Source organism: Natrix helvetica, assembly GCF_964273705.1.
Source record: "Natrix helvetica genome assembly, chromosome: 1".
Taxonomy (NCBI): Eukaryota; Metazoa; Chordata; class Lepidosauria; order Squamata; family Natricidae; genus Natrix; species Natrix helvetica.
The window spans coordinates 146,407,354-146,420,953 of NC_138548.1; the positions used below are offsets into that span (position 1 = coordinate 146,407,354).

The following is a 13,600-nucleotide window of genomic DNA, read 5'->3' on the forward strand; positions in this document are numbered from 1 at the left end:
GCGTTCCGTGCACCTTTGACGTTTAGTCATGCTGGCCACATGACCACAGAGATTTCTTTGGACAGCGCTGGCTCTTCAGCTTTGTAACGGAGATGAGCACCGCCCCCTAGATTCGGGAACGACTAGCAATATGTGCCAGAGGAAGATTTACCTTTACCTTATGGTTGTTTTAATATTCCTGTAGTATTATCATGTAAGCCACTGACATTCACTTAGATTGTGTTGGTCTAGAAATGGAATACATAAGTAAAGCAGTGAATAAATGATATGGTCACAGGGAAGGCAATCCTTACATCCAGTCCTATCATCATCATCACCATCATCATACCCCCTTATACAATAATTGATACCCGTGAGAATCCCAGGTCATTGTAATGCTGTCTCTTATATCACATCTGATTTAACCTAGCTTGTCCTACGTTTATGGCTGCTGCATCATGCAAAGCTGAGTGTCCCAACCGTTCTTGGGCTGCTGATTTTACCTGGAGAATCAGATTTGCTCCATTTCTGTGGAGTTATGTGCCTCCCACAGTTCACTTCTGCAGAGCAACCCATCCTGGTCTCAATAAGGTTTTCAGAAAGGTTTTTGCTGCCATCATCCATTTTGCAAATAAGGGCAAATCGGGATCCACAAAACAGCAGTGCTGCCTGGGAGGAAATCAAAGCACAGAGAGCAGCATAGCAACAAACAAAGCAATTACTGGCTGTGAATGTAACAGGAGAAAATGTAATGTAAAACCTGCCAGACAGCCAATAAATCTGTTTTTTACACATTGCTTGTTCCTTTGGTCAGGGAAAAAAAAAGAAATCTTTTTTTTTATCCAAGTTTTTCAATGAAACATAATGTCACTTCTCAAGCAAGAGGAGCAAAAATAAAAGTTTCCTTACGCAACACTAGATACAGCTTTCATATATTTTTCCAGTGCAAACTTCTTTGAATATGAGTGGACTTTTATAATTTGGAGTGGCATGTATTTTATTGTTGTAATAGTTTATTATTTCATTGTTTGTGGCGCAATCAGCCAGATATTCAGGCTGAACTTGGCATTTCTGTCCACCTATCAAGTGCTTCCCAATGCTGCTGGTTTTCCATCAGATATTTTGGGATTGCACCCAAAACTAGTACTAATGGTACTACCTTTGCTTTCTTTTGCCACTGTCATTCTATTTCTTTTTATTATCATTATCATTGATGGCGGTTATATTTTTATTTACTGTGTTTGTTTTCAAAACAGCACTTGAGTCCATTTTCTGCCTGAGCACAGATTGTGAATTGAATAGTGTCCTTTCAACCATTTGTATTTTCTTCCTTTGAGGTATTTTAATTTGGGGGTTTATTTCTTAACACGGATTTGTAGACACAATGTCATTAAATTTGCTGATCTCCTAGTGATACCATGTACCATCCCTCCCTTTCCACAGGTTATGTACCACCCCCTTGCCTCCAGTGGTTTTTTTTTTACATCAAAATTCCAAAGAGTGGTTTGGCATTCATCTTCCAAGCTTATTGTGGAGACTCTAGAAAGAGTGCAGAGAAGAGCAACAAAGATGATTAGGGGACTGGAGGCTAAAACATATGAAGAACGGTTGCAGGAAGTGGGTATGTCTAGTTTAGTGAAAAGAAGGACTAGGGGAGACATGATAGCAGTGTTCCAATATCTCAGGGGTTGCCACAAAGAAGAGGGAGTCAAACTATTCTCCAAGGCACCTGAGCACAAGAAGCAATGGATGGAAACTAATCAAGGAGAGAAACAACTTAGAACTGAGTGAGAAATTTCCTGACAGTTAGAACAATTAATCAGTGAAACACCTTGCCTCCATAAGTTGTGAATGCTCCAACACTGGAAGTTTTTAGGAAGATGTTGGACAACCATTTGTTCCCTGCCTAGGCAGGGGGTTGGACTAGAAGACCTCCAAGTTCCCTTCCAACTCTGTTATTCTACTCTATTCTAATTTCACTTTACTGGTTTTACAGCAGGTTAATAAACTATCTCTCATTTCTCCCCATTTTCACCATGGGAATAAATTATTTTTTCAAGAATTCCAAATTGTGATGCCATTATACCAACCATCTCAACTGGATAATTACCAGATATTTTGCCTTTAGGCAAAAATTAAAAAGAAAAAAAGCAAATACAGCATAAAACCTGATTAGAATATTCTCTGCTCACTGTGGTATTTTTCAATAAATGTTCATTTTCATTTAATAGGATGCAGCATATTTACCTGAAAGGGTTTGGTTTCTTTAATGCACTTGTCATATAAAAATAAACTAATTTAAATAGTTTGGTTGTTGATGCTTAACATTTTACAGAGGAGGGGGAGGAGGAGGAGGGGGAGGAGGAGGAGGAACGACTGGGGTTGGTTCCGCAAAACAGTGAATATTGTCTCATGGGATTTATTCAGGAACAGAATAAAGCATTTCTTTTTGCCATTTAAAGGTTTATGGCTCTGTAATACCTGGCTTTTAAATGAGCACACATTTTCTTTTAAACGAAGGCTGCAATTGTTAAATGCATTGTGAAATACAAACTCAAGGTCCTTGAAGGCCTGGGCCCACTTAGTCCATTTTCCACCTGTAGTTAATATGCTAAGCAATGTAAGGAGGAAATCGCATTTTGTGGGGCTCCCCCTCCATTCTTCCTTCTGCATTTTATTAATGTCCTATAACCTTGCCAGTATTATCTTCTGATGGGATGAAATTATCCTATTTCTCATTTCCTACACTTGTATTCAGTGTGTGTGTGTGTCGGCCTGCATTTTCCTTCACAAAGAAGATTTATAAGGACATTTGGGTATTTAGGCTGTCCGTGATTTTTTTTTTTTTTTGTGTGTGTGGTGGATGAATAATGAGACCAAGGGAACAAACTTAATTTTGTCTACTGGATACTTGTTATTGAATATTGTAATAGCTTAATTGGGTCATAGAAACATTACTTCCAAAATGTGGTGCATGGAAATCTGATAAAAAAAAGCTTTTAATAAATATATTATTGTAAAGAAGCCCACATGAAAAATGTGATGTCATATTCAATATAGGATATTGGCGGACTTCTGAAGGTGAACTTCAGATTAACCATTTCTTTCTCAACTGTGCTTTATTCTGTAAATGACAGAAAGTAGTTCTATTTATTTTTTCGATACACTTCGAAAGAAAATCAGGCTATAAAAGGACCAGGTCTTGTTCTACTACTTTATCTATACCTTTCGATTTCCATTTGTAGAATATACTGAACTTGACCCTTGATGGAACAAGATCACACAACAAAAAAGGAAGATGACAGTTGTTACCAAACTGAGGGTGGATGTTATTACTCCAAGGTCTTTTTTGCAGGTCTTATGGAGTGCTGTATCACTAATTATTACTAATTATTCATTTTATAAAATTAATAATTACTAATTTTATAAAAAGCTCCGAAGACCCATTTATTTCCTCATGATTTTCTTGGACCAAGTTTCTTTGTATTTAGAAGTAATTCTATTATTTTTTAAATGCTTGAGGAAGATGGTGTAATTATTTTAATTTAGGTTTTTAAAATGTCTTGCTACGCTTTCCTGTACATCATTTTTATTTTGTAAGTCACTTGGAGAGAAATTGTGATAAGGATAAAGCAGATATCTTGAGACTAGTTCTGTGCATGCATTGAATTAGAATATATCTTTCTAGAACACAAATACTGAGGGACAATGTGTAAAAAGAATAACAAGTACATTGCCAGAGCAATTCTAGCCTGGAAACTAGCATTATTTACCAATAAAAGTTCAATCACTAGGTAATAGAGTGCCAGTGAAAAGTATTTAGGAAAGAACAAAAGGGAAAATCAAAACAGTTATTCTCCCTCTAAGAGTTATTTCATTGAGAAAATGTAATGCAGAATGTAGTTCTGAAACTGTACTAGGCTTCTTAAGTTCAATTTGGCTTAATAAGGATGTCCCAGAGTCATTTGATTGTTATTTTTACTTTTGCAAATAGGAGGGAGAAATCATTGCCATGGGGTCCAAAATTCACCCATAAGATCCCAGAGCAACTGTAGGTTGCATAATACCAGTTATTCATTGTAATCGGACTAAAGTACAAGTTTAGAGGTTTGCTTCAGAACATAATATGTCTGGATCAGCCCTGTATAATGGTTTATCACATATCTCCATTGGTGCCGTTCTTATTTCTTAACAAGGCTGTGAAGATGTTCAATAGAAGACTTTATGTATATCAGGATTGAACTCTCTGAGCTTGTTTTCTTGCTGATGTTTCATTACCCAACTAGGTAATGTCATCAGTGGTAGAAGTGGGTGGGGTTTGCTTTCTGTTTATATACTACTGGCTTCTTGTGTCAATATTGGTGGAAGTGGTTTTGAACATTCCTTGATTGGGCTGTTGGTTACTGTTTGATTGTTGGTGGAGTATTAATCTTAATGTTAATCTCTGCTTATCTCTATGTGGATTGCTGGCAAGGGGTGTTGTGATCTTTTAACTTTTTGAGAGTCTCTTTTGAATGGTATGCGGATGTTGTATTTGAAGGAGCTATGTGGAAACTCTACTGCTGAACATCAGAGAAGCTATAGTATTGTTTAAATTCTCCACTTTTTTCATTAAAATTATCTCTGGTTTCTTCCCTTTCAACATCCCACCTTTATCATCAGCCCTCAGGTTTTTCTGCTATTTTCTCTCTTGAGAGACACACCTTAAAAATGTGCTTAACAAGTCAGACTGAAATGAGAATATTCTTAAAAGGGTTTTCTGATTAGCAAGTATATTTCCATCCAGATTGTGATGGATAATTGCTCTTTCATTTTTAATATGAATTCATTCGTCCTTTTCTCTTATCTGATCAACTGATAGAAATTGGAATGGATGTTGCTCTTCAAAGTGTGTTGGGAAAATCCATTAGTAGTGGCTGTGATGTCCATTTAGCTGTGTTTTTAATAACATCAGAATTCTGGATTCCTGGTTGAGAACCAGTTATAAATCAGTGTTATATATGCTGTAATAAACGTTTGAGTAAGGTTTAAGCAAAGTCTTCATTTTTATTGGCATGTGTTTTGCAGTGATCATTTCAGTAAAATATTATTGCCTCTAGCAATATTTGGAGTCCTCAACTTATGACATCAATTGGGGCCTGAATTTACATCACTAAATGCTGTGGCCATAAATTGTGACTGCGTCATTTAGTAACAACTATTCCTGCAGTTTCAGGTCCTGTTTTTTAAGCAAATCTTATATTGATAGGCAAGGCTACTTTCTGCCAGCTTCCCACAAAGTCAGTGAGGAAGCCAGCATAAAGTTTTAGTCCCAGGCTAGAGGCAAGTGGCTGCTGCCAGAAGAGTGCAGGAGAGGGTCAACAAGTATGTGCGAGGATTGTGTGGGAAGGGTGTGCGAAAAATGTGGGAGTTAGGAAGGGTGCACAAGAGATGTGGATCAGAGAGGATGTGAGGGAGTATATAAGAGGCATGGCACAGGTTGGGGAGTATGCAAGGGGATGTGCAAGGTTGGGGAAGTTGCATTAGAAGCATAGATTTGGGGAGGATTCACAGGTGTATACAAGTTGCCAGTGTGATACAACTGCAAAAGGGTTGTGGTAAGGTGTATAGGTGGGGGAGATTGACCCCAGTGAGTTGCTACTTTTCCTGCCAGCTTCCCAATAGAATTTCTGGGGAAGCTGGCAGGAAAAATTGTAAATTGGGATCACATGATCACAGTGTGTCGCAACTGGTCAAAAGTGTGAAATGATTGTCAAAGAACCATATTGTGATTTTAGGGTTGCAGGTTTCTTGGATGGCCAGAACTCTGAAGATGGATCATAACCGGCATTCACTCAGCACCATTGTAACTTTGAATGGTTGTAGGTTGATGGCTACCCATAATTATTTATATGGAAAATATATATTTTTATACCAAAGCACAGTCCTGCTGAATTTCAACAAAGTGTTCATGATGACAGCTAATCAACAGATGGATTTTAAGGAAGGAAATGTTGCTGCCTCATTATCTACTTCATTTGCCACACTAGACTGGTAAAAAATAAATATTTTCCTGCTAAAGTAGTGTATTGAGCCGGTCAGGGAAACATTTTCATTTCATTGGTCCATTGTGACACATCAAAGACATATTTACCTTTCAGTCATTAGAGAGACTTTGATAGCAAGCTAATATCATGGGGGTTTGAACATCATTGGAACAGATCTTGCATAAGACAAAAGGAAAACATCTGTGTAATTGCTTTTCAGGGGCTCGTAATGAGGAGGTAGCATTAATGAATGGTTTGACAGTTAATCTACATCTCCTAATGGTAAGTCATAATAACCTACATAGTGTCTAGCTACATGAAACTATGCAATAGATAGTCCATAATTTGTTTGTGCATCTGTTGAGGCATTAATACAATGTGGTAACTCTAGCTGGATTAAAATTTGGCCCTTGGTATTTGGGTTTAGGAATTCTGAATAGTGTACTAAAATAAATATCTTGGGTTTATAAACACTAAAAAAAAAGGGGGTTATGTATCGCTAAGGTGAGAATTGACATGAGTGATAGTACAGTAGTGATGGAATGAAGTGACTCATTGCTTGCCTTCAAATCACAGCAATAATATTTTGGGCTGTCTAATGACAGTGCTTTGACATGGAGCTAATCAACATTTAGCTTTCAAATGTCATGGAAACTGTCTTAAAACCAGATATGCAAACGTACTTACAAAGAAGAAATAGAAGATAGATACCCAACTCCTACTTATATCCTCCTCCTAGGCGTATTTGGTATCACAGGACATGAAAACAGGTTTTGGTAGATATTATCAGATAATAGAAGAAACTAGTAGTCTTCCTGCTCATGTAAGTCTATAATACGATAGGCTTGAACTTTGCAGAAAGAGCAAGTATACCTTAACATGTTAAAAATCATCTGCTCAAAAATAGATTATATGCATTCTTTGTTTTTGAAAATTTAGCCCAAGCTCATTGAATCTTATTTCTTGTGATTTATGGTCCTCAGCATTATTTTTCCTGTTTTAATGTTTTCTGTTTGATATTTTGGCATGTCAGTTTCTCATATTATTTAGAGAAAAATGGGAAACTATTTTTTCTAGAACCATCTTTTGAGTCTGGTCCAAAGTGCAATGTCCATTCTTGGATATGATTGCAGTTAAATCTGGCTATGTACCATGGCACCATATCAGGCCAGATGGATACCTGTTGTTACTGCATGTTTTTTTTTAAATGTATACACTAGAAAATGTTGGTTTCTAAATAACATTAACAGATTCTTATCAGGCACTTAAAAGCAGAATTTAAAAATATGACCAATTCTTGCTTCCAAGTGTCTCCGAAGTGACATTTTGATTATTATACCGACATTCTTCAGAAGCTATTACAATGTAGAGTTCCTTACTTACCAAGGAACTATATGAGTTATTTCTTTCAATTTGACAGAAGTGAAAGGAATACAGAACTTTAGGGATACAAAGAATAGACTTTCTGAGGAACACTTATAGTACTTTCTGTATAGACGTTGATTAGAAATTGATCACAACAGAATAATATAGTGACATTTCTATCTAGTCCTTCATCTTTTCATAAAAGCTTTCTGATTTTTTTTATGTTTGCTGCATTTATATATAGTATATGATACCTTAGAATAGCTTGTTCTAGTGTATTCTCCAAGTAATATTCAGAAATGTACTAGATTTTTTTCCATTTAATAGGTTGTAAGAGGGTTATTTTTACTTTTCTTTATTAGAAGAAAAATTGGGTAATATATAAACAGATGTCGTTATACTTTAATACTCATAAACTCTCTTTTTTTTTGTTAATTCTAGTTAAAGTAGATGGAATTTGGTAACATTTAAGTGGCCACCAAATGCCTATTCCTATTTTAGGACAGAATTTACAAATTTGCAATAGAGCATGCGAATTGAGAAAAATGTTGTTTTGCATTTGAATTCCTAAAGCATCTTCAAGTCATTTGATTTCCTATTGCAAGAAAAAAAAATATTTATGAAGAAATATGCTAATCCTTTTCACTGCCCATAAGAAAATATGTAGAACATCTGGATATCTGATTGTGTGATATAAAGATAAACTTCTATGTATCGATTGTTTGTAAGAGCCATGGTGGTGCAGAGTTTAGAATGCAGTAGTTTGAGTCTCACCGGCTCAAGATTGATTCAGCCTTCCATCCTTCCAATGTCAATAAAATGAGGAACCAGACTGTTGGGCGCAATATGCTGACTGCTTAGAGAGAGCTGAAAAGCACTAGGAAACGGTATACAAGTCTACGTGCTATTGCTATTTTTTCAGTGGGTTAATGAATATTTCATTTCAGATAATATAAATCTGTTTTATTTTTACAGTTGTCATTTTTTAAGCCTACGTTCTATCGCCATAAAATCCTTTTAGAAGCCAAAGCATTTCCTTCTGATCACGTAAGCAATTCATATTTCAACATATTTATGCTATACGATTTTGTAAGTTGCCCCCAAAAATGGTAATCTTACCTGATTATTTATTAGATGCTGTTATTTTTTTTTAAATGACCCTTTAAAATCCCAGTTAGGCACAATACTTTTGAGATTGACATTTTTTTTTTTTACTGATTGGCCTTTTTTGTTGCTGTTCAAATAAAAATTGTATGGAGTAAAAGATTGAATTGACACAAAAGATTGATTAGTCTTTTAAAGATACTGAGCAAGCTATTGACCTAAATCAACAACAGGTTGTAAATGTTTTATTAATTCTTGTTGCTGTTTTACTTTATGAAACCAAATCAATACAAAGCTCACACCATTAACAGTTTTATATCCCCAGACAGATAGAGAAATTCTTGTTGAGGGTGCTTTAGATTACTAAGTCAAACATTTGTGTGCTATAAAGTACGACAATAGCCAATGCACCACAGATTTAAACACATTAATCTTCACATTTGTGAGTCACCACTGATAACTCAAACTTAACAAAATGATTGAAAATTAATGAGAAATTTGTTCAATTAGACAGTATAATATTCCCGCCAATAGACTTATCATATGGAATAATACAGATCAATTGGATTCTTTTTTAAAAAAAAACAAATAATTGCCATTCATAAGTTGCATATAATACAGCTTCCATTTTTCAAGGCAATATGTTTGGGAAAAATATTACATATACTCAGCATTCAAACAGGGTCATTAAATTCAAAGGACTATATAGAACAGCGATGGCAAACCTTTTTTGGCTCCCGTGCCACAAGTGGGGGGAGCGCAGGGGGGTCGTGTGTGGGCGTGCCGCACCCATAATGCAATGCGTGATCCCCCAGTGCGCATGCGTGCACAACAGGCGCTCCCCCCCATTTTTACATGCTTTTTTCACCCTCCCCAGGCTCCAGAGGCTTTATAGGAGCCTGGGGAGGGCGAAAAGAGCCTCCCCTGCCTCCCCGGATGCCCTCCGGAGGCTTCAGGGATCGTCCGGAGGCTTCCCTGAAGCCTTTGGAACGCTTAAAACGACCCTCTGAGCAAACCAGAAGTCACTTCCAGTTTGCTCAGAGGGTCGTTTTAAGCGTTCCAAAGGCTTCAGGGACTGTCCGGAGGCTTCCCTGACACGTTCGGAGCGCTGCAAACGACCCTCTGAGCAAACCGGAAGTCACTCCGAGCAAATTGGAGGGCCTCTGGGGGGGGGGGCAGGGGGCTCTTTTCGCCCTCCTCAGGCTCCTATAAAGCCTCTGGAGCCTGGGGAGGGCGAAAATGGTTTTTAAAAACAGTGAACTCAGCTGGCCAGGACGCGCATTTGTGCTGGCCAGCTGACAGGGCAGCGCCTCGCGTGCCCTGACAAATGGCTCCACGTGCCACCTGTGGCATGCATGCCATAGGTTCGCCATCACTGATATAGAATGTAATTGTACAACTGGAAAAAAAGTTGCTGATGATAACGTGGGATACCAGCTCCAGACATCCAGTCCTAATTCTTCCAAGTAACTCTGTCTGCAAAAGGAAATCATAATAGTGCTTTCTTCTTCCCAAAGTAGGAAAGAATTAGAAGGAAAAAGGAGACCTTCCCATTGAGCTTTTTCTATGCTGTGACCCAGCATTGCTAGTGGCTCTTTGGGAATGAAGCAGATAGGCAAGCAGATTACATCTGAAGTAATTGGGCTTCCATAGCCCAATCATAATGAGAGAGAAATGAGCAACCCAGATGATTGACATGCTGTTCCTCATCCAAAGGATCTACTATTTTTGACATCTCCTAAACTTTCCACATTGTCCAAGAGGATGACCAATAATTTTTGTCTCCAAAACAAGTCCTAGGAAACCCAACCCTGCTCAATAGCAAAACTACAGGCAAGGTTGAACATCCCAAAGGTGCTTTTTCAAAAGGTATCTGAACTTTATTTTTCTTTGAACTGAATCTTCTTTATGAACTGAATAAATAAATAATAAATAAATATTTATTTCTTAGCCGCACCCTCTCCCGAAGGACTCGGGGCGGCGTACAATGAAACATATGAAATAAATATGTGGACAAAACAAACATATAACAGAGACATATACCGAGACATACACAAGGAGGAGGTCGGCTGATGAATAAAAAACAATTAGAATACAGTGATTAAAAAACCCCTAAATAATTAAATATAATTAAAATACCCAATTAAAAACCCGTCAGGAGCGATATGGTTAGATCAAAGTTGAGCCAGGCCAGCTACTTGGAATAGGTGGTAGTAGCTTCTTGGGTGAGAAGTGAAACATCTTCAAGAAAAAACAAAGTCTAATTGTCTTGAAGAGGCACCTTTGGGACAACCATGACCTGGATGACTGAGAATCTCCACAGGCATGGTTGGACAAGTGCTTTCACGTACTTGGACTATGTATCAAGTTATCTGGATTCACATATGGTGTGGCTCCCTAATCTGTGTTATAAAAATATAGATAATCCTAAGGTTGGCACACTCTTTATTACCATCCAAAGGTGTACTGAATATTTATTCCAGGTCTAGTAGCCACGAAATATGTCATTGTAAACAATGCTGGGTCATAAGACAATAATTTATCAGCAAAATAACTTAGCACTATTCCTATCTTGGAATCTAAGGAATTGATACCATGTATGTCTCATTCAGGGACCCAGTGGCTAAGACGCTGAGCTTGTCACTAAGAAAGGTTGGGAGTTTGGCGATTCAAATCCCTAGTGCCGCATGAGCTCCCGTTACTTGTCCCAGCTTCTACCAACCTAGCAGTTTGAAAACATGTAAAAATGCAAGTAGAGAAATAGAGATCACCTTTGGTGGGAAGGTAACAGCATTCAGTGTACCTTTGGCGTTTAGTCATGCTGGCCATATGACCAGGGAGACGTCTTCGGACAGTGCTGGCTCTTTGGCTTTGAAAGGGAGATGAGCACCACCTCCTAGAACGACAAGCACATATGTGCGAGGGGAACCTTTACCTTTACTTATGTCTCATTCAGTGTTATCTACTCTGATTCACAAAGACAGGCATTTCACCCTGCCTACTATTTCATCCTTTAAACCATGAATCCCAGTCATTTAATCTGCTGTAAAATTATTTCAGGCAGACTTTCGCATATCCTGGATCTAATGTATTAATTAATTGTTGACATTTATAACAAAATGATTTTTGTTTTGCTTTTACATATGTTCACTTTTTTAAAGTTATTTTTTTCCCCACAGTATGCTGTTGAGTCTCAGCTCCAGTTTCATGGGCTTGATAGAGAGAAGAGTATGCTAATGATTGAACCTCGAAAGGTTTGTGGAACATGGTTTGCATCATACTAGACAACTCATGGTCTTCAGCATGCATGAAGCCCTCAGCACACCACTTAAAGCAGTGGTTCTCAACCTGTGGATCGGGACCCCTTTGGGGGCGAACGACCCTTTCACAGGGTCGCCTAAGACCACACATATTTTTGATGGTCTTAGGAACCGAGACACCAATTTTATGGTTGGAGGTCACCACAAGATGTGGAACTGTATTAAAGGGTCATGGCATTGGGAAGGTTGAGAATCACTGACTTAAAGCACAAATAATGGTACCATTGTATTTTCGCAGCAAAGTTACCAAATTTCACTGAGACTATTTTTCTTCAGCAACAAGCCGTTGTTGATCCTCCTGAAACTCCTACTCAAAAATGTCCCATGGTTACAGTTTTTTCAGGCCAGTTGTGTTCTTTTTTTGTTTTTCTGAAGTTCTGGTCAGATATTGGAATAGGAAGTCTTGGGGGATAATTGTTTCCATGCTTATCCTCATCCTTAAAATCCAGGAAAACAACTCCTAATTTTCTCCCCCCCCCCCCAGGGTTCTACATAAATGTATTTTATATTAATACACTTCACATTAATTCCTTCCTTAATGTGGAGATTAGAATGATTTGTGATTCCCAGCAGCTTGTTAACTAGTAGCCTACATACTTTTATAGCAATGGTAGATAAATTTACGATTAATTTCTTTTTGAAAGAAAAAGTTAATGTTAGAGTAGTATTCCTGTAGTTTTCTCTGCCTAAATTTTCTTAAGAGATGGCCTCATGATAGTTTCACTTGCGGCAATAACCAGAAGGCAGAAACCATGTGTTCTGGGTATGAGACATTCATGCAGTGGACACTGTTTCTCAACCTTGGCTACCTTAAAAAGTGTGGACTTCAATGCCCAGAATTCCTCAGCTAGCATGGCTGGTTGAGGAATTCTGGGAGTTAAAGTCCACACATCTAAAAGTGGCCAAGGTTGACAAATACTGCAGGGGGGGGGGGGGCGGGGATATGCCTGACAAGGTTAAGGAAACAGAAGCAGGAGATAAGGTTGATGGAAAGGATGAAACAGTTACTGGAATGTTGTGGAAAGAAATTTGAATTATTAGGTAGACAGATCAAGAAGCTGAACATTAGTCTACACAGTTATGAGAAAATGAAGCCTAGTCTGAAAACTGATAGTTATTTAACAATTATATGGAAGAAGTTTATTTTCATATGTAAACAAGCTTTAGTAAGGGTTGCATATTCTATAGGTCGGAACATTCCAGAGCACTAAAGAATAAAATAGTGAACGAACATAATTCCCTACCTTTGTATATCCACATGCTACAGTTCTTAACAAAAACCTTTAATGACTTGAAATATTATCATCATAGTAAAGTTTCTGGTTAGGAAAGAAGTGATTTCCAAATTTATATTTAAAAATTGCATTTCTGTCTGACATGAAGAAAAGTTTTTCAACGAAGAAACTCCTCTCAAGTTCTTGATAGATGTTGAAAGATAATTATGATAATAGAAATTACTTTCAAATTAGTAAATCTTATGCCAATTTTTTGCAGTGATGTATTTAACTTAATTTGGAGTTTGCACTACTTAATTGATCCCTTGGTGGTGATATGTTTTATATCATCCCTTGCAGTGAGAAAGTGAAGAAGGGATAGAATGATTTTGGCTTTAAAGCATCAAAAGATCTTGGGGTTTTTTTCCCCCTTCATTGAATGTTTTTCTTTAGTTAATAACTTCAGAGGGTTTTTTTTTTCATCTTTGGACTATTTGAATCTTATTGTTCTGAAATACAAATAACATTGAGTAAAACATTTAAGAACTTTTGTGGGATAGGGGCTGTTTCTGAAAATATCAAGAGGAATGTA

General features: G+C 37.4%; 1 protein-coding gene across 2 annotated transcripts in view; it reads left to right on the top strand.

The window, feature by feature from the left end:
- The window catches only part of KYNU (kynureninase), a 121,593-nt gene that overhangs the window by 62,109 nt on the left and 45,884 nt on the right, over positions 1 to 13,600 (top strand). For both annotated transcript variants that reach the window (XM_081935115.1, XM_081935116.1), the window contains exons 5-7: positions 6,226 to 6,287; positions 8,346 to 8,417; positions 11,654 to 11,728. In XM_081935115.1, coding sequence (XP_081791241.1) covers positions 6,226 to 6,287; positions 8,346 to 8,417; positions 11,654 to 11,728 — 209 coding nt within the window. The remainder of the gene's footprint in view (positions 1 to 6,225; positions 6,288 to 8,345; positions 8,418 to 11,653; positions 11,729 to 13,600) is intronic.